This window comes from Coffea eugenioides, chromosome 6 (genome assembly GCF_003713205.1).
Source record: "Coffea eugenioides isolate CCC68of chromosome 6, Ceug_1.0, whole genome shotgun sequence".
In the NCBI taxonomy this organism is placed as follows: Eukaryota; Viridiplantae; Streptophyta; class Magnoliopsida; order Gentianales; family Rubiaceae; genus Coffea; species Coffea eugenioides.
Window position 1 is genome coordinate 37,484,165 of NC_040040.1, and position 22,635 is coordinate 37,506,799.

The 22,635-nt window shown below is 38.5% G+C and overlaps 1 protein-coding gene and 1 non-coding gene across 2 annotated transcripts in view; both read right to left on the bottom strand.

Annotated features, from left to right (window-relative positions):
• Nucleotides 1-20,015, bottom strand: part of LOC113774130 (zinc finger BED domain-containing protein RICESLEEPER 2-like) — a 56,427-nt gene extending 36,412 nt beyond the window's left edge. The window contains exons 1-3 of the mRNA XM_027318700.1: nucleotides 18,519-20,015; nucleotides 17,670-17,820; nucleotides 17,416-17,564 (exon numbers count right to left, since the gene is read on the bottom strand). Coding sequence (XP_027174501.1) covers nucleotides 17,416-17,564; nucleotides 17,670-17,820; nucleotides 18,519-20,015 — 1,797 coding nt within the window. The remainder of the gene's footprint in view (nucleotides 1-17,415; nucleotides 17,565-17,669; nucleotides 17,821-18,518) is intronic.
• Nucleotides 20,016-21,450: 1,435 nt separating this feature from the next.
• LOC113776594 lies at nucleotides 21,451-21,581 on the bottom strand. The gene has a single exon (XR_003469083.1). It is a non-coding gene; the product is annotated as a small nucleolar RNA U19 (small nucleolar RNA).
• Between the last annotated feature and the right edge of the window lie 1,054 nt (nucleotides 21,582-22,635).

The following is a 22,635-nucleotide window of genomic DNA, read 5'->3' on the forward strand; positions in this document are numbered from 1 at the left end:
GGCCTAAACTTTGTACAATTTTGGATTTGGAATTATTTTATGTATATTTGGGATTAGTTTCCGCTGCATTTGAGACATGTAATTATTGGAGACGGATGTGTATTTGTGGACCATTTGATGTATATTTGAGATTTGTATTGTAATATATTTGAGGATTGTAGTGAGCGACTGAGTCCCGGCGAGAGCTGGGCAGGCGGCCCGCCGAACCCTCTGGTTCGCCTTAGGGGGAGGTGGGGCCGTCACATCAAGCATGAATATAATCGATGGTTCTTAAAAGCTCAAATAGAGTATACTATATCCACCAGTCCAACATACCAAAGTACAAGTCCAATACTTCATCTAAATTTTCATACTAATAACTTAAGTACAATCTTTATGTTCGCAATTCAAATCATTCTTACAAAAGTAAAATCCCCAAAATGTCATGAGATTTACATTCACTTCAACCACAAGTACATCATACCATAAAGTTCACAAATCTTTCAAAATAACCATTACATTCCACAAAGAAAATCAATCACAACTCAGATAAAGGATAATCCACGGTACTCCAAATCCTTGTGCTTGAGTAACTATCCTTCTCGAGCCCTGCATAGAACTAAAATGTTTTTGGGGGTGAGCTAAAGCTCAATGAGGTTTCAAAAGGGAAAATCAAGTATTTATAAACCAGTGCGTAAGCGTTACTTTGGAAACACATGTAGAAGTAATACTTTTGTTGGCAACTTTATTCTGAGTACAACTCATAAATCATTTAAAAACCACTAACGTACATTTGGAATGCATGATCACATAAATATATTTTCATGAATTTTAGTCAAACAAATAGTGGCTCGTCCGACTAGAAGAACATTACAAGGATTGCTTCGTCTCAGAGATTAATGCTCATGAGGAGTCTTACCCGAGAAATGTCAACTAGGAGAGCAATAACAGTATTAATAGTAAAGCAAACACAAAAGGATACAGTACTCGGTCCACTTCCCGTCCTTATAACTCCCATTGGTAACTCCTTCGGTTGACTGGCCATCACCTTATCCCTCCAGTGGTAATACTCGAGTATACCAAAATACAGTGCCCAGGGTTATCAACCTATCCGACAGAGTCCGCTTCTGGCTCGAATAAGTGATAACGAAGGGGGAAAGGCCTTGTTCAGCCAATGTGATAAAGTACACATGGCCTACAGCATACGCAAATAACTTATAAACAATGAAATATTGAACAGTTAAGCGATACAGCAACAGTTAGGTCGAGTGCGATAAAGTACACACTCGCCCAGAAATAAGTACTTTTCATTCAAGTGAACAAGATTCATCAAGTATTTGACCACTTAGGCATGAAAGAAGCACTCATCAAGTCACATCACGTATATATATATAAGCAATTATACAAACAGTGGTTATAAAAGTTCGAGAAGCAATTTTTGTGCAAAACAGTTTGGAATCCCTCACCGTAATCTGGAGCAAAGCAAGAGCAAAAGCAGGAAATTAAAAGAGCTTCTCGGTGTCCTCTGAATCACCTGAGATTAATCACAATTACAAATTACCTAGATGCTCGATTAAGGCGAATAAAAGAAAACCTCTTAGATACACACACTCAAGCCTCAAGCTCAAACAAATTGAAATAGGAAGTTTTAACTTAATCATTGGTATAAAACCAAAAGGAATTTAAAAGTCCCATTTCCGAGATAAATCGTGGCAAGGACTATCAATTTCAAAAGAAGAGTAAAATGCTTAATTTGGCACGGAAATCGAGAAGGTGAAAAATGTGTTCGTACTAGAAAATTTTCAATAAAAGCTCAAGTACTAGAATATAAGTGAAAAAGAATCATGTTTTCTTGCCGAGCAAGTTTTCTACACTTTTCATTTAAATTTTAAATATTAACGCTCTATTCTCAATCTCTATAACTTGATGGTAAGATAAAATAATTCCACAAAGCTTGATTTAAAGTTACTTGAATTCAAAAGACTAAAACAGACTTCACGATTCCAATTCATTGGCACATTGTCTTCCAAATTGCCATAATAGCTTAAACACAATTCGAATATAAATTTCACTAGGTTTCATCAATCATTAGCCCTTGATATCAAACAATTACTCCCTTTCAAACACCAACCCATTCAATACAAGAAAAAAAAACTACAGCCAACTTAAATTCCAAATGATTCTAAGAATTCAAAATATCCATTAAATCTTCAACTTTTACTTGCTAGAATCACTAAACGTATAATCTATAACCTGCTCAATTTAAACTAAAGCGAATAATACACGCATCCAGCAAATAAGCTCGCTAAAAGCTTGAACTAGTACGGCTAGCAACCAGGTCCAAATTTCTAGCAAAAATACTTCAAAATTTTCAACAAAGTTTCCATCCTTAGCTTGCTTTAAACACTAAACACCTAACATGCATTTTGTCCAACATGGAATGAGTCAAATGATAGATAATTCCAGCAAATTTCATGCTAAAATACCCATGCAATTTCCAAAACAACTTCAACGGCTAAACTGGAAAATTTGTTTAACAATCAAACAACTTCCAATAAAAATTTCCAGCCAACCAACCTAATTTCTGACCGTACAATACACATGCAACACCAATTAACAATCTATCTATTAATATTGGATCCAAGACCGAGTTCAAATGTCATCAAAATTACCATCTAGCCAGAAATTCATCCCAACTCTCTCGATTGACATGCATGCAACCAGATTTTTGGTATTCCTTCAATTTTCTTGCTTAATCTAAGTAAATTAGCTTCATGCAGAGCTAGATCATCCAGACTTTGGTTAGTTAAACGTACATATAGCTCAGATCATCAAAACTTGGTCAACCGAAGCTGCAAATTTCCAGCTTAAACTCTCGGCAACCATAGTTCCTGCTCAAACAGATTTTTCTGTGACTTAACTATCATCTGACCACACAACCCCACATGCATGCTTATAGACAGCCTCATCAACCCATAGACACTCAGCTAAGACCAGAAATTACCTTAGCTTGAAGCCTAAAACACACGACTGGCAGCTGCAAATTCTTCCTTCTCGGTCAGTCCAGAAATTTCAGTCCGCCACTCTCCCTCTTGCTTGCTCAAACTCGCGGCTGGATTGAAGATAATATAGCTCTCGGTTTTTCCTCCTGCTCACGGCTAGAATAAAGAGTGAGCAGCAGGTCTCCCTCTCTCTTCTTTTAGCTTACGGCCGAAAGGAAACAATGAGATGCTCAGCTCTCCCTCTCGGTCGTTAATTCCTATGCAATTGCTCCCTCACAGCTCACGGCAGAATAAGGCAATGGAAATGTGGAACAAATGATATGGAAGAGTTGTGGTGATTAATAGTTGATATAGTGGCGTGTGGTAGTGGAGGAAGAAACCGGCACTAAGGATAGAAACTACTGGAATGTGAAGTGGAAACGGATTCGGCAGAAATTGGGAAGTGTTTGGAGTTGCATTTGTTCAAGAATCATTTCTTGGCTGCATGGTGAATTTGAATTGGAGAAGGGCTATTTTGGTCTTTTCACATTTCATCCGAGGTTCCACTTACGTCCTCAATCCTAATCAAATTCCAAAATTTATCCCAAATGTAAATCGAATGCCTACTGGTATACTACCCTTTGCAGAATTCAATTATTGAAATACATCATCCTAAGGGCAATTATACAAAGTCTTGACTTAAAACGATTCGTCTTAATTCTAGGTTCCCGTTAACACCTAACATTAATAATACTTAAAATTAGCTATTGAAATTCAAGGAATTAATATTAAAGCAATAACACACTCTACGTCAAGAAATATTAACTTAACTTGGCAAAAATTCAAATAACCCAATATTTTGCACAATTAACTTATTTGCAACTTTAAACTTATTTTTACATACTTATCTAAGAACCAACAATAATAAAATTTATTAAAAGTCAAAGATGCAAATGCGACAAGTATATATAACAATCAAAAGCACCATAAATAATTCAACTCGAATAAATTTGGTCATTAAAATAATAATTGTTTAAAGAATCAATTGTTTAGACTCATTTTCGAGAAATTCATGCAATTTGGGAAAACTTGAGTAATTCACATGCAAAAATACAATTAAATGACCAATTTAAGAATATTTTGCAGTAATTAAAATATGGGTCCTCACAATGACATCTGAGGACCATAGATAGGTACGTCAGGTGGGAATTTCGATTGTAGATAGTTTACTCTTGGGACTGGCCAACTCGAGATGTGAACTGTTTTATTTCGGATTCTCGTGCCCGAGTACTCTGGAGTTGAGGCGATGCTAGCTACTAGGTATTTGAGACTTGTATTTTGGAACATGAACAGGCTTTGTTCGGCTAGAACGAGTATAAGAGGTTAACGGACATCTAGTGAATAGGAAGTGACGTGAGAGATCGGACGGGGGCTATGTTAACCAAGTGTGAAACGGCTTGTCGTGTTATCTTCTTGTTTTGTCTTTGTACTGCTACCGTGTGTATTTGGCTTGTGGCATGGTAATATCCACATGTATAGTACTTGTTGCATTTGATCTTGTCTACTTGACATGTTTCTTTGTGAACTTGGTGTGGTAAATTTTGCCGTTCTAGTCAATTTACTTTGTTACATACTAAATCATTTTTGAAAAAAAAAAAAAGAAAGGAGGAGAGATGTAGTCGTGGACGTGGAGCTAGTCGTGGCCGTGGGGCTAGGCAAGCTCAAGAACCGAGAGAAGAAAGAGAAACAGTGACCGAGCAAGAACATGGACCGAGGGTTGAGGCCGGAGATCAAATGGTGACGGCGATGCAACAAATGACAAATATCCTAGCACGACTGGTAGATCAACAAGGTCAAATGCCAGTGAATCAACCTCGGAATACTGAGATAGGAGAGGATAGGGCTCTTGAGAGGTTCCAAAAGTTTCTACCTCCGAAATTTCAAGGGGGGCCTGATCCGGATATGGCTGAGCAGTGGTTGGAGGCAATGATTAATATCTTCGCGGCTTTGAATTACACGGAGCAAAGACAATAAATTTTGCTGTATTTCAATTCGAAGGACCAGCCCGCGCATGGTGGAATGTAATTAAGGCCAAGTGGGAAAGAGAACAGACGGTATGGACATGGGCGAACTTTGGAAGGGAATTTAATGAAAAGTATCTCCCACCTTTGGTCCAAGAAAGGAGAGAGGACGAATTTGTTGGGTTGCGTCAGGGAACCCTGAGTGTGGCCGAATATGACACCAAATTTACTAGACTGTCTAAATTCGCTTCCGAATTGGTGGTTACGGAGCGAAGGAGAATAAGACGATTTATACAAGGACTAAATTTGGAAATCCAGGAGGCATTAGCGGCGGTTCAAGTTAATACGTTTACAGAGGCTCTTGAGAAGGCTCAAAGAATTGAGGATGTGAAAGCCCAAGTAAAAGCCCTTCAAACGCGGAAAAGAGATACATCCAGCAGCATACCTGAGAAATCCAGAGAAAAGATAATGCTCTCTAAAGTACAAAAAGTGAACCATTCACTTCGCCCACCTTGGACATTAAGAGCATTAGATGAAAGGTCTACGAAAGGAAGTCAGATCGGATCAAAGGACATTTCTCGAGAAGGTCAAACAGTAGCTCCTCGATTGGCTTGTGGATACTGTGGAAAGGCAAATCACACTGAGACTGATTGCTGGCGGAAAGGGGGAAAATGTTTGATTTGTGGGGATAGCAATCATCAACTTAGCAATTGCCCAAAGAAACAGCCACGAGAGGGTAGTACTCAACAAGTGGAAGGAACCAAACCGAAACAAACTAATGAAAGAGGAAACCGAACAAAAGTATCAGCACAGGTTCATGCCGTAGATCAGCAACAAGTTCCGGGGTCCTCTGAGGCAACAGCAGGTAAAAATTTCGAGGATTGTTTAATTTGATTAATGCCAGTAGGAATTTCGAGGACGAAATTTTTTGAAGGAGGGGAGATTGTGACACCCCGAAAATTAGGAGGTTGTTTGTAAAGAAAATACTAAAGTGTATTTCTTTGGATTTGATTTAAAACCTTATTTTGTTTTAAAAGACTAGAAACCGTAAAAAAAATTTTAATCAAAAATCCTAATTTACTTGTGACTAACCGGTTTTCTTAAATCACTCATATTGTGGAATAACAAAAATATGAATTATAGCTTGAAATAACAAAAATTCCAGATTTCTGGAAAATTGTGGTTCAGTTCTGCCCGATTCTATTTCAGTATGTTAGAGGACGTATTTCACTTAGCACCAAACATGAAAGTTGTAGAGAAGGGTTTTTTACGATTTCTTACAAAATTTTAGCCCAATCGGAGCAACGTAACCTGTGAAAAGACCAAAATACCCTCACTGCCATAGGATGCATCCAGTGATCCGTTTTAGACAGTTCATCCAATTGACCGTGTCTATTCACTATGATGCATGCTGATAACATGAAAGTTTTAGTACTTTGTCTTAGCTTTTCAACGCCTCCACGAACGCCTTAAACGGACTTTGGTAGCTTGAGATATGGCCATTTGAAGACAGTATGGTTAACTGACCGGTTAGTTGGAATTTGGTTCTGTGATTGGGGAATTTGACTGGGTTACACTGGAATTTGGACTAAGTGGTTTTCATCAAAATTGTAGGCCTTTGTGTTAGCTTCGAAACAGTATAGGTTTCATCCTAATTCGATAAGCGTAGCTTCGGTTGTGACCGTTACGTAAAAACACGTCAAATCTGTCTTTTGTTAGATCTCATTTCCGCACATGTTGTTAACTTGATTTTGTACTCATATGACTTTGAGCCTATTGAATGGCTATTGTGATGAATTTATATTGTGTATAACTTTGGGATTGGCTGAGGAAAATAATGAAGCCATAAATGGCTGGAAAAATTAGGTAAACACAAAGGGCGTGCTGCCTAAATTTACGCTCGAGAACTAGAGAACTATACTTGCAACTTGAGTAAGGGTTAAGAGTGAATATCACTTGAACCATCTAGGATATTTGCATCTTCTTTTACCGAGGTATATAAGTAAGGACTTGGCCGAACTTGTACCCTTGAGAAATAAAATAATGACTGCTCGGAGTACGTTTTCTTTGTCACTTCGACTTAAATGGTGATTTCAAAGTTTTACGATCAAGCATAAGTTTTACAAATATTTTACTCATAGCTTTTGGTTTAAATGTACTCTTTTCACTTCCAAAACTATACTTATACTTTGTACTAGTAGTTATTCGGATTTTCTTTGGTTCACTTAAACTTTGGAGGGGTTTAACTGTAATATTTTCTCTTGGCTATTATTAGGGTTTCTTGGCGATTGAGAGTGTTATCCGGGAAGATACTTTGGACATTATTTTGCTTAAATAGGTGAGTGTTCTATATACGTTTTGTTTCTATGACTATGTAGATTGTTGTGACTATGTGATTATTTGTGAATATTTGATTAAATGTTAATTGTTTTCTATGATTTCTGAAATGAACTTTCGCTAGGTGAGTGTTCCTTGTTTGTTATATTTCATTGACTATGTGGCTTGTTCTTGATTATATGATTTGTTATGAACGAATGATAACATGTTAAATGTTTTCAATGATTACTTCAAATGAGTTTTCTAGGCGAGTGTGTACTTTATCGCACTCGACCTAAATGAATGTGAAATTTTCAATGATTAAATGCTAGTTGCACATGATGTAAGCCTTTTGGCTGAACTGGGCCCTGTCCTTCGTTACCGATCGACTCGAGCCAGAAGCGGACTCGGTCGGGCGATATGGTGACCCTGGGTGTGAACGTTTGGTATACTCGAGTATTACCTTGTTGTCAGGTGGAGTCCGGCCAACGTCCGGATGGGGGTGAAAAGCCTGGCCAACATCCAGGAGGAGGTGAATGATAATGAACGAACGAACGTCAAAAACGAGGGATTTTACTTACAAAAATGTGTTTTTTAAATAATTAGAGGAATAAGGGAATGAAAGGGGAACGAACGAACGAATTGCTCCTTGTGAGCCTGTATCCTTTTAATGAATGTATTATTATTGCTTTATATTGGACATGTTTTTTTGATTATTTGTTATTACATGATTAATGTCCTTGTTTAATTACTTGTTTCTATGTATAGAACCTCACTGAGCTTTTAGCTCATTTCTTTAGTTTTGTTTTTCTTAACAGGGGACGGCGAGCAGGATGAGAGCTCTGTATAGACTAGTCTAGTCTAGTTCTTTGATTTTGTAATGGTTCTCGTCCTACTGCTTGGCACGAGCTGGATGTGTTGTGAATTGAGAACCTTTGTATATTCGATGTTTGTACTCCCTTTTGAGATAGTGATGTACATAAGTTTTGCTTTAAGTTTTGGATCGTCGTTATATTTATTCTTGTGCGTTTATTCTGGTTTTGTTTGAGGGTTGAAGTGAACGACTGAGTCCCGGCGAGAGCTGGGCAGGCGGTCCGCCGAACCCTTTGGTTCGCCTTAGGGGGAGGTGGGGCTGTCACAGGTGGTATCAGAGCCTGCTTCGCGTGGTCTCTGCGCGGAGTGAGCCTGGACTGAGTGGTGAATAGGTATGAATGATTAAGTGCTCGTTCGAGCATAAGCTATGAATTGTGAATTGTTATAGGCTTTAAATGTTCTTATGACATCTGAGGACCATAGATAGGTACGTCAGGTGGGAATTTCAATTGTAGATAGTTTACTCTTGGGACTGGCCAGCTCGAGATATGAACTATTTTATTTCGGATTCTCGTGCCCGAGTACTCTGGAGTTGAGGCGATGCTAGCTACTAGGTATTTGAGACTTGTATTTTGGAACATGAACAGGCTTTGTTCGACTAGAATGAGTATAAGAGGTTAACGGACATCTAGTGAAAAGGAAGTGACGTGAGAGATCGGACGGGGGCTATGTTAACCAAGTGTGAAATAGCTTGTCGTGTTATCTTCTTGTTTTGTCTTTGTACTGCTACCGTGTGTATTTGGCTTGTGGCATGGTAATATCCACATGTATAGTACTTGTTGCATTTGATCTTGTCTATGATATGTTTCTTTGTCAACTTGGTGTGGTAAATTTTGCCGTTCTAGTCAATTTACTTCGTTACATACTAAATCATTTTGAAAAAAAAAAAGAATGGAGGAGAGACGTAGTCGTGGACGTAGAGCTAGTCGTGGCCGTGGGGCTAGGCAAGCTCAAGAACCGAGAGAAAAAAGAGAAACAGTGGCCGAGCAAGAACATGGACCGAGGGTTGAGGCCGGAGATCAAATGGTGACGGCGATGCAACAAATGACAAATATCCGAGCACGACTGGTAGATCAACAAGGTCAAATGCCAGTGAATCAACCCCGGAATCCTGAGATAGGAGAGGATAGGGCTCTTGAGAGGTTCCAAAAGTTTCTACCTCCGAAATTTCAAGGGGGGCCTGATCCGGATATGGCTGAGCAGTGGTTGGAGGCAATGATTAATATCTTTGAGGCTTTGAATTACACGGAGCAAAGACAAGTAAATTTTGCTGTATTTAAATTCGAAGGACCAGCCCGCGCATGGTGGAATGTAATTAAGGCCAAGTGGGAAAGAGAACAGACGATATGGACATGGGCGAACTTTGTAAGGGAATTTAACGAAAAGTATCTCTCACCTTTGGTCCAAGAAAGGAGAGAGGACGAATTTATTGGGTTGCGTCAGGGAACCCTGAGTGTGGCCGAATATGAGACCAAATTTACTAGACTGTCTAAATTCGCTTCCGAATTGGTGGTTACGGAGCGAAGGAGAATAAGACGATTTATACAAGGACTAAATTTGGAAATCCAGGAGGCATTAGCGGCGGTTCAAGTTAATACGTTTACAGAGGCTCTTGAGAAGGCTCAAAGAATTGAGGATGTGAAAGCCCAAGTAAAAGCCCTTCAAACGCGGAAAAGAGATACATCCAGCAGCATACATGAGGAATCCGGAGAAAAGATAATGCTCTCTAAAGTACAAAAAGTGAACCATTCACTTCGCCCACCTTGGACATGAAGAGCATTAGATGAAAGTTCTACGAAAGGAAGTCAGATCGGATCAAAGGACATTTCTCGAGAAGGTCAAACAGTAGCTCCTCGATTGGCTTGTGGATACTGTGGAAAGGCAAATCACACTGAGAATGATTGCTGGCGGAAAGGGGGAAAATGTTTGATTTGTGGGGATAGCAATCATCAACTTAGCAATTGCCCAAAGAAACAGCCACGAGAGGGTAGTACTCAACAAGTGGAAGGAACCAAACCGAAACAAACTAATGAAAGAGGAAACCGAACAAAAGTATCAGCACAGGTTTATGCCGTAGATCAGCAACAAGTTCCGGGGTCCTCTGAGGCAACAGAAGGTAAAAATGTCGAGGATTGTTTAATTTGATCAATGCCAGTTGGAATTTCGAGGACGAAATTTTTTGAAAGAGGGGAGATTGTGATACCCCGAAAATTAGGAGGTTGTTTGTAAAGAAAATACTAAAGTGTATTTCTTTGGGTTTGATTTAAAACCTTATTTTGTTTTAAAAGACTAGAAACCCTAAAAAAAAATTTTTAATCAAAAACCCTAATTTACTTGTGACAAACCGGTTTTCTTAAATCACTCATATTTTAATTGAAACCCTAATTTTAATCACTGGAATTGTAAAATTCCTCACGTTTTTCTTAAAAATGCCTTTTATTTGGAAATTATTCATTTATTATTTATTATGGCCCTAATACCCAATCATTCCTCAATAGGTGCAAATGAACCTAGGAAGTAGGGTTTCACTTTTCGTTTCCAAGTTAAGAGCGAATTAGGGTTTCACGTTTTCCCGTAGTATGATTATTCGGTACGGAGTGAGGATCAAATTTGATAGGTAAAAGTGACTTTTGGATGAGGGAATACTATATGACTAGAAGTGATAATAATAAGTTAGTGATTATAAGCTAAAAGCCCTAGTATACGCGATTTAAGAGAAATCGCGTCAAACCGACGGGTATCGATCACTACCGATTGAACCCACCACTTGACCACCACTTTCTTACCACCACATACCCTTGATATTTTTGCAAAATATCCCCCCTCATACTCATCCATATGGCCGAAATTTGTGGCCAAAAATGCAAGGGAAAGAGAGAGAAATTTGCATGGCTTTGGTGGTGACAAGTGTCACCACCCTATGGCTCTTTGATTAATTTTTTTTCTTGTTCTTTTATCCTTCATTTCAGCTTATTTTCCTTCATTCTTTCTGTTTTTTTTGGCCGAGCAAGGGAGAGAGAGAGAGCAAGAGAGAAAAACCTTCAATCCATCTTGAATCCAACCATTTGAGTGCAACCAAGGAAAACTAAACCGATTATTCACTAGGTGGAAGCTTGGGAAGCTCGAGGAACCAAAAATTTCAAGGAGAGGTGAAGGATCATCCTTGCAAGCTTGTATCTTGAGGTATAAAGGCTGATCAACCATTCTTTTTCCATTAATCATGATTAAGTTGAGTATTAATGTTAGTATTGTGCTTGTGAAGCTTGTTTCAAGTGATTGTGATGATTGGATGGATGATTTTGAGTTAGGGTTTCTTGTGGGTTAGGTGTTGTATGATGTATATAAATGGTATATGATCTTGTGAAGGTGAAAGTAGTGGTAGTTTCAAGGTGAAAAAATGAATTATAGCTTGAAATAACAAAAATTCCAGATTTCTGGAAAATTGTGGTTCAGTTCTGCCCGATTCTATTTCAGTATGTTACAGGCCGAATTTGGCTTACCACAAAACATGAAAGTTGTAGATAATGATGTTTTATGGTTGCCTACAAAATTTCAGCCTAATCGGAGCAATGTAGCCTGTGAAAAGACCAAAATACCCTCACTGCCCTAGGATGCATCCAGTGATCCGTTTTAGACAGTTCATCCAATTGACCGTGTCTATTCACTATGATCCGTGCTGATTTAGCCATTTTCCAAAACATGAAAGTTTTAGTACCTTGTCTTAGCTTTTCAACGCCTCCAAGAACGCCTTAAACGGACTTTGGTAGCTTGAGATATAGCCATTTGAATGTAGTACGGTTAACTGACCGGTTAGTTGGAATTTGGTTCTGTGATTGGGGAATTTGACTGGGTTACACTGGAATTTGGACTAAGTGGTCTTCATCAAAATTGTAGGCCTTTGTGTTAGCTTCGAAACAGTATAAGTTTCATCCCAATTCGATAAGCGTAGCTTCGGTTGTGACCGTTACGAAAAACACGTCAAATCTGTCTTTTGTTAGATCTCATTTCCGCACATGTTGTTAACTTGATTTTGTACTCATATGACTTTGAGCCTATTGAATGGCTATTGTGATGAATTTATATTGTGTATAACTTTGGGATTGGCTGAGAAAAATAATGAAGCCATAAATGGCTGGAAAAATTAGGCAAACACAAAGGGCGTGCTGCCCAAATTTACGCTCGAGAACTAGAGAACTATACTTGCAACTTGAATAAGGGTTAAGAGTGAATACCACTTGAACCAACTAGGATATTTGCATCTTCTTTTACCGAGGTATATAAGTAAGGACTTGGCCGAACTTATACCCTTGAGAAATAAAATAATGACTGCTCGGAGTACGTTTTCTTTGTCACTTCGACTTAAATGGAGATTTCAAAGTTTTACGAGCAAGCATAAGTTTTACAAATATTTTACTCATAACTTTTGGTTTAAATGTACTCTTTTCACTTCCAAAACTATACTTATACTTTGTTCTAGCAGTTATTCGGATTTTCTTTGGTTCACTTAAACTTTGGAGAGGTTTAACTGTAATATTTTCTCTTGGCTATTATTAGGGTTTCTTGGCGATTGAGAGTGTTATCCGAGAGGATACTTTGGACATTATTTTGCTTAAATAGGTGAGTGTTCTATATACGTTTTGTTTCTATGACTATGTAGATTGTTGTGACTATGTGATTATTTGTGAATATTTGATTAAATGTTAATTGTTTTCTATGACTATGAACTCTAAATAATTGACTATTCGTTCTAGGTGATGTTTTCAATGTCGAGGCCTAAATAAATGAATGTGAAATTTTCAATGATTAAATGATTAAATGCTAGTTGCACATGATGTAAGCCTTTGGCTGAACTGGGCCCTGTCCTTCGTTACCGATCGACTCGAGCCAGAAGCAGACTCGGTCGGGCGATATGGTGACCCTGGGGTGAACGTTTGGTATACTCAAGTATTACCTTGTTGTCGGGTGGAGTCCGGCCAACGTCCGGATGGGGGTGAAAAGCCTGGCCAACGTCCAGGAGGAGGTGAATGATAATGAACGAACGAACGTCAAAAACGAGGGATTTTACTTACAAAAATGCATTTTTTAAATAATTGGAGGAATAAGGGAATGAAAGGGGAACGAACGAACGAATTGCTCCTTGTGAGCCTGTATCCTTTTAATGAATGTATTATTATTGCTTTATATTGGACATGTTTTTTTGATTATTTGTTATTACATGATTAATGTCCTTGTTTAATTACTTGTTTCTATGTATAGAACCTCACTGAGCTTTTAGCTCATTCCTTTAGTTTTGTTTTCCTTAACAGGGGACGGCGAGCAGGATGAGAGCTCTGTATAGACTAGCCTAGTCTAGTTCTTTGATTTTGTAATGGTTCTCGCCCTAGTGCTTGGCACGGGCTGGATGTGTGGTGAATTGAGAACCTTTGTATATTCGATGTTTGTACTCCCTTTTGAGATAGTGATGTACATAAGTTTTGCTTTAAGTTTTGGATCGTCGTTATATTTATTCTTGTGGGTTTATTCTGGTTTTGTTTGAGGGTTGAAGTGAACGACTGAGTCCCGGCGAGAGTTGGGCAGGCGGTCCGCCGAACCCTTTGGTTCGCCTTAGGGGGAGGTGGGGCTGTCACATACAATCTTCTCTTGCACGCTAGTTCAGTAGAAACAGTATGCTCTTGCAAGCGAATTCAGTAGCAGCTTGTCTAGGATCCGTTGACACTCCATCAACCTTGAGAATATAGTAACAAATCTAGTAGAACACTACTTATATCCAATCTCTGTCCATTGTTTAAGCCCCTACCGGGTCCGAACTCCAAAGGTAACAATAGAGGTAATACTCGAATAGACCAAATCCATTGGAATAACAGTAAACAGTACCCATGGTTCGTCGATCTTCTCAACCAAGCCCTTGCTGGCTCAATTCGACCAACGAGCAAATGGGGTTTGGGATTTCAGGCAGTTATTTTCAAGTTATACACATGTATATCAGTTTACTTGTAAACAGGATAACAAGAACTCAGTCAAGTTAGGTCGAGTGCGATAAAGTACACACTCGCCTTTGAAATAACAAGTCATGATATCTAGCAATTTCAAGCAACAAGTCACACGAAGCATCTATCAAGCATATCACATAGTCCTAACATGCAGTTAGAACACCCATCAAATAAGTGGACAGTCTCGCCTCAGCTTTAGGGTTCCTTCTAACTCACCACCAACTCCTAAGACATGCCCAAGCTACAATTACTAGACCTTTCTACATTACTAACTTTTGTTCGAAAACTAATAACTATCTTAGTCAAACCAAGTGGAATATCACATAATTCTAGTTTAGAAGAGTTATCAAACAAATAGGTTGAGATATATATAGTTTTATAACCAAAGTCTTGAAAATAAGGTTGGAAACCATGCTCTCTTTCTCAGCTGCTTTTCACAGAAATTTGTCACCAATACTTCAAATTTTCTCCAAAAGTCAGTGAATTTAAGTCATAGAGATCATTTTATGAGTAAAGCTCTTATAAGATAGAATAAATGGGTTTTGGTCAAATTTTGGTTAAATTTCTATCCTAGAGTTCAAAGTTAGACCCCAAAATCCAAGCACTGGTTTAAAATTACTCAAAACAGAATTTTCCATATAGCGTGATTCATGTTTTCCATTAAAATTCATTAGTTCTTCACTTAAATCCTCTTCAATTCAACATGTATTTTACTATCATACTTCCTAGGTTGTTCTAAGCTCGAAGTTTGGTCGAAGTTCCCAGAAAAGTTTAAAAAATAGTTTGAAATCGTCAACCGTTCCAATCGGTCAAAAATAGATTCAAATAACTGACCAGCTCAAGTTTCTTTCCCCAAAACTCAATGTTTCTTGCTCTAGTCAGAGTAAATGTGAAATACATGGTAAAATAGAGGAATATAGAGTAACATTTGCACAATTTTAATTCACAAAATTGAAATTAACTGGAAGAAAATACAACCACACTCTTGGATATAAATCAGCAATTCAGCCATGTTCCTTTCAAAAGTTTCATTCAATCTTTCAAATTATCAACCAAGATCCATCATGCAATTACATAAACAATGAAATGATGGTATGCAGCTTCAAAATCCAACAAAACTTTCCAAGAAATTGCAGTGTTAAAACAAAATTCTCAGCTCTACTCCATTGGCTCTCAAATATCAACATAAACAGAAATTTCAGCAAGGTTCCTTAAAAAATCAACATATATCTCACTTGGATTCTGTGACGGCCCCACCTCCCCCTAGGGCGTACCCCAGGGTTCGGCGGGTCGCCTGCCCAACTCTTGCCAGGACTCACTCACTCACTTCAAATATAATAGATTATAACCTCAAGGGGAAAAGAAATACCAGTTTCCAAACTTGAAACATGCATGTACATTCATTTCTGTTTCAAACATTCGTACAATCCCACATATATCAAAAGATGTGAGTTTCAGATACATTCACTCCTAATCGAGCACTAGCGCGAGTACAATCGCAAAATTCAAAAACTACTAGACTACGCTAGCCTGTACCAGTCTCACGCCTCGCTCGTACCCCCTGTAAGGAAAACAAATGGCATGGAATGAGCTAAAAGCCCAGTGAGGTTCCAAATAGCAAGTTGACTATTATTGAAAAGTACAAATATCACATAGCAAAATAGCGAGCATAACAAGTTCATGAAAGTGAACAATAACACTTCAAATAGGAAATATCAAAATGAGCGAGTGAAAACTCTTTTTGTTTTCCAAAAGAACAATAACACTTCGAATAACAATCAATGTATACGGATACAAATGGCTCTCAGGAGCCAAATTCCCATTTCTTCACCAGAGCTTGATCAAGTATTAGTTGACACTCCGTCAACTTTCAAGTAAAGTAACTAGTCTAGTAGTACACCACTTAACTCCAATCTCCGTCCACCAACCAAACCTCTTACCGGGCCCGAACTCCACAATAAACACTGGTGGTAATACTCGAGTATACTGATTAGTCGAGGAGATAACACTCCACTCGACAACACTAGATACCCATGGTTCATTATCTAATCGACCACTAGATACTGATTGCCGGCTCGACTTGATTAACTAGCCAGTGGGGTTTGGGTCCCCAAGAAGTCGATGAGATATCATCTCTAATCGACTGAATCAAAATAAAAGTACAGAGACGGGAAAGAGAGACACCTCCCACTCACATTGAGTGTGGTACATGCTACCGCTCAGCACTTACAAGTCAAGTACAAGTATATCAAGTCAATTGCAACAATAAACAAGTATATATCATATTAGGGCAAGTGCGATAAAGTACACTCTTGCCCGATCAAACAAATTACATATCATTAAATCACATTGGTCAAGTATTGAAAACAAGTGTCCAGTTCAATCAGGTAGTTGGAAGCACTCATCAAAGGTCTAGTGCCTCTCAAAAGTCACGTTCAGGTCCAACTCCTTGGTTGGAGTCCAAATCTACGATAAAATATCATTTACGAATGTAAAACTCTCAAGAGTTCGAAACATAGGAGTTTCGTTTCAAGAAAATCAAGTAAATGCAACTCGTTTAAGTAGTATTCAAGATACTTATCAAATTTCAAAAAATTCATGCTCGCTCGTTTAGTTATGATCAAGAAGTGGTTTCGACTTTAGAAGTTACACTTGGTATCAAAGACCGGGAAAATCGTATTTTGAAAGGGTCGCTACTTTCACTTTTCAAGGGTACGAGTAGGGGTGAAATCGAACCGAGTCGAGCTCGAGAGTGGCGTACTCGAGCTCGAGCTCGACTCAGACCACCAGAGCTCGAGCTCGACTCGAGCTCGAGAAATAAAGATCGAGCTCGACTCGAGAAAAGCATATGCAGACTCGAACTCGACTCGATCGAGCTCGACATGTCATTTGAGCTCGATATCAAGTCGAGTACTCGAGCTCGAATAATCTAAAGAATCTAGTCCCTGTATCTTAAATGCAATACTAGTAATTTGTACTAAACAATAAACTAAGTTGCACTAAACATTCGAATTAAAGTACATTAATATCAATTGAACAAGATTAATTGCAATGCAAAGAAACAAAACTTAGAAGCCAATTAAAGTCCTGGAGCCACATGGACAAGACTTAGAAGGGGAGACAGAGCAACATGCACGACAGGGGAGACAGTGCACTTCATTGCTTTAATTGGATGAGCATCAACTTCCTTTTCATTGGTCAAGGTTGCATTCTTGGTGATGGATTGATCCAAACCAACCATAGCAACTGTGTTACCACATCACATGGCACATCCTCAACTGTTTCCTGCTTCTTACCCATCCAAATAACTGTTCTTTGGACATTCTTAACATACAAGTCCTTTTTCTCTCCCGAAACATAATTGGGACCCATGATTCTAACCTTCATGCCAATGACAATTTTTTCTAGAAAACACACGGCCAAAAGCAAAGAATCTACCTTTGTCAGATGCTGGAATCATCTTGGATACATAGAGCATAAGAAGTCCCTCAGGAAACACCTGTCCACACCTGTCCATGTTGTTGAGATTTTAAGACTTAAGACAGGACGAATCCTTTCTCCCAGAGCCTGTCGAAGGACAGTTTCTGTTTGGACACACACACCCTCAATACAATCAACCACCACCAATGCACCATCAGTAATACGAAGGGCAGCAGTCACCTCAGATGAGAAATCAACATGCCCAGGGGAATCAATAAGATTAATAAGGATTCAAGATTCAAGAATTCTAGCTTCTAAAATTCAGAAATTCCGTAAAAGAGAAACCAATGAGAAACAAAAGGACCGGCAGATTAAAGAAACACCATATGCATGCAGAAACTAAGTGGCCATGATCCACATTAACATTTCAGCAATATACATAAGCAACAACCTGTTCTCAACCTCATCATAATTTCATGAAAATACAAAAGGAGTGCAACCAATTGAAAGGAACAATTTAGGGAAATTTTCTGGAGTCTAATGAGCATTTAGAAGCTCTTGTTTGTAATCTAGTAAATGAAACAGCTTGTTTGCTCCTTATGCATCTTCAAACTTTGGTGTACAATCTACAACACCTAGCCATACAAAAATGACAAATCAACCAACTTATGTAGAATTTAAATTTAAAATTTGAACACAACTTATAGCAAATTAAGAATAGGAAAATGAGAATTCACAAAAAAGATGGACCTGATTTCCAGCAAGTTATTTGCTCCTTATGCAACTTCAAGCATTGGGCAGCTCATATTCTTTGAGAGCTTTCTGTGGCTGCATTTAGGTGGTGGAAATGTAAATAATGTAATACTTTAAAATCAATAAACAAACTAATAAATACTAATTTATCTCTGCAATAACAAATTCATATAGATATAACTTACTTTCAATTTCTTTTTGACCCCATGTAAATTTCTACACCAATCGCCTTCACACATTAACGTCTGGACTGTCTCCGAAGCAAGTGAAGCACGGTATGAATCAATCACCCTAGTTCCAGCACTAAAGGTGGCCTCAGATGCGACGGTAGTGATAGGAATGGCCAATACATCAGCTGCTAGCTGAGAGAGTACCGGGTATGCTGATCGGTTGATTTTCCACCAATCTAAACAGTTGAAATCTTTTGGATTTTGTCCAGTAGGTTGGCGAGGCTTGTCTAGGTAATCCACCAACTCGCTCTTATGGGGTTCATCGGATTCTAGTTCACCACAATACTCATCCAAATCATCCCAATAGTCAGCACTTGCTCGAGGTGGACACACTATTTCGGATGCAGGATTTAATGAACAACCTGTCCCTGCACTTCCACTTGTAGCCATAGCAACGTACTCGTCATAAAGTTCAAAGATGGCTTTTCGAACATATGTGATATTCTCTTGAGCTTCATATGCAGAATACATCTTAGGGAAGGCAAACTCTATTGCTCGCATTTTCTGTCTAGGATCCAAGATAGCTGCAATGGACATCAATAAATTGCACTCTTTCCAGTATTTGTCAAACTTGAGCTTCATTCTTGTAATCATACCCCAGACAAAATCATCTTCATCATCCACTCGTGCATCCAAGAGTTTCTTCACCTTTAGAATCTCAGGGAGGAATAGATTGCTAGTTGGATACTCACTCCCCGAAATTATGTGCGTGGCCATGTAGAACTTCTCTAAAATGGTGCAAACTTTCTCAACTTTCTCCCAATCCTCTGAAGATGGACAAGACTCATAAAGGGGCTCTCGAACTTGAAAACGAGGAAAAACCTCTTTATATTTTATAGCACAATTCAACATTTCATATGTTGAATTCCATCTCGTCCTACAATCATGGAGCAATTTTTTCCCAGGAATTTGCAGGTGTTGAGCAATTTCTGTAAATAGCAATGTCGTACCATCAGACTTGTTCACAAAATCCACACTATCTCGAATATTTTCACAAATATCTACTGTCTCCTTCAAGCCATCTTGAACCATAAGGTTCAAGACATGGGCGTAACAACGAACATGAAACAATTTTCCTCCACCCAATAGCTTCTTGCATCTCCCGAAATCATCTTTCAACAATCTCATGGCCACATCATTGTTTGAGGCATTGTCTACAGAAATAGTGTGAATTTTTCCCTCAATTCCCCATTCCTTTGCACACTTGAAAACTGCATCCGAAATCTCAACTCCTCGACGTGGTGGTCGAATATGAACAAAATTTAACACCCTCTTCTGAAGCTTCCAATTTCCATCAATCCAATGTCCGGTCACCACCATGTATTCAATTTTTTGATTCTTTGATTTCCACATATCGGTGGTCAAGCTGACTTTCTGTACATGCCTCAGCAAGTTCTTCAACTTCTTTTTCTCTATCTCATACACTTGTGTACAATCTTTTTTAGCTGTCATGCGTGAGATCTTTTGCCACTCCGGCCACCCGCGTTTCATCATTAGGTTGAAACCCTCTTCCTCGAAAATTGTGAAAGGTGCTCGTACATTAAGATCCAATGTGCAGCAGCCTCTCTCATTGCTTCCATATCGAATTTGCCAGTGTGCAATAGTGGTATAGTTGGAAAACGCTCATCCGCTTGCTGAAAGTTTATCTTTGTTTGCTGCTCGGCCCTTCTAAGCTTGGCTTTTCTAACGGAACAGTTTTCTCGATGCCTCCACATGCTGCTAGTTTGTTTAGTTTTTCCCCGATTCAGTTTCTTGCTACAATGTTTACAAATGGCATAATATATGCCATTTTCTTTCAAATCGTCGAAGTCTTCCCATGCCTCAGATGTTTTATTCCTTTTAGGTACTCGGAATTTATCATCATCTTCAGCTATATCTCCTTGCTGCCTATTGGTGTCTTCGGTTCCCCCTTGTTGTGTTTCACCATCCTCTTGTGTGGGATCACAGTTGTCACGGCTTACAAATACTGGGCTGTCAACCATGACTGGTGTGGATGAATCGGTCCCAGACACACGTGGTATTGAAGAAACCTCGGGAGGACTAATAGACATGCCTTTAATAGAAAAACAAACAAATATTTGAGTTCCACTTCAAATATTTTCACACGGAGCATTAAATTCAAACCAAACAGACATTAGAAAAAATTGAAAATGACACAAGCACCCAAATCTTGAAAATAGCTCCCAAAAAACATTCATATCAGGGCTAAAGTTCATAACAAATTCAGATCTTATATAATATTTCAATGCTATAAAGTATAAAACAATTCATAATAAAGGTAAATAGAACATCAATCAAATGTGTATCGGTCTCAAAGAAATTACTCACAACAGAAAATAAAAGTTAATTTGAATGAGTGTTAACACTCAAAAGCGGAATAGATTGAATTCTAAAAGCACATTACTCAGAATTCTACAAACAAAAAAGAAGTCAAATTGAAAGAACTAAAATGTTAAATTTGACTGAGAGCTGCCAATTTTGTTTTTCAAAACTAACCTAGAGACTCAAAACAGTTTGAATAAAAAAAGACTACTAAGCCTGGAAAAGTTGAGTATGCATATCTGAATTCATCAATACTTGAGAAAAATGACATATAGAGGTAATTATGCTTCCCAATTTCATCATTCAGTTTTTAATTTACACCTTAAGTATGAATTGTAATGGTTAATGCACCCAAAATACATGTGAAGTTACTTCAAAAACAGAACTTGAAGAACCAAGCTCTTTGGTAGAACAACGGTGTCGCAATCATTCAATCATACCACGCAGGGAAAGGCAACGCTGTCGCAATCATTCAATCAAAGATAGAAGCCGATACTATTGATATTTCTTGCAAATAAACATCACTATAGGAAAACAGAAGGAAAAAAAGGGGGGGAGCCATAAAGAATGTCTAAGGCTACTTGGAGGACACTTTATAGAGTGCAAAGAGTCCCCTCAAAAGGCCTTCAAAGACCCAAAATACCTTAAGATATTTTGAATCCACATTTCATTATATGCCTCTTAACTAAGCCAAATATGAAACTCCTAAATTGTTCATATGGCTACTCAAAGAGGCGCTGCACTCTAGTAACAAATATGACATCTACATGAAGCAAAGGGGAATAAACCCTGAATTGAAAAATGAGGCATTTCTGTCCATTTAAAAAGAAATTAATGTCAAAATGGGAAGTCCTCACCGTGAAAGAAAGATATCTACGAAAATGGTCATATCATAAGAAAGTTCGATTGAGCCATTTAGCTATAGCAAAATAAGCATCTTTCACACTTTTTGCCCATTTTGAGTACAAATACCCAAAAAGAAAATAACACAAGCTAATCAATTGACAATACCCAACTTTGATGCATATAACAGACAATTTCCATTATCTAAACCCTCAAAATCCATCTTTGTCTTAATTCTAGCTAAAATCAGTTTCTCTCCAAGCCTCCACCATTTACATTTATAATTAATCTTCCCTAAATAGTCTCATCTCAAGAGCATGGCAATAAAACATAAACAGGGAAAAAAATTGAACGACAGTAAAACAAATTGTTATTCTTGATTTTGATGATCACAAAGCACTTTGAAATATTTATCTAATTCTCTTCAGATATAAGTGTTTTGCTTTTTAGAGAATCAGGTACAAAGTTGTCAAGAAAAGAAAATCAATCAAAAGAAGAAGCAAAAACAGGGCACTCATGTCGGACGTCCGAAAGGAAACTGTCGGACGTCCGAAAGGATGAAGAACATCAAGAAGGAAACTCCTTCGGACGCTTGTGAGGAAGCATCGGACGTCCGGGAGGATCGGACGCACTCTTCGGACGCATATCGATCGCGTTGGACGTCCGAAAAATTTTGCAAAGTTTTGATGACTCTCTGGACGACGTTCGGACGTAGATGTTTTCGGACGATAAAATCCCATCGGACGTCCGAATGACAACTTGGTGATTTTCGGACGATGGGATCGGACAATGATTAAGCTGTCGGACGTCCGACAGCCCCAACGGCTAGCTGACTCTTCATCTGCCTTCTATCCGTTGGAAGCATTAATGAAGCCCATTTTTTGTCCCCTTCAAATACAAACGATTC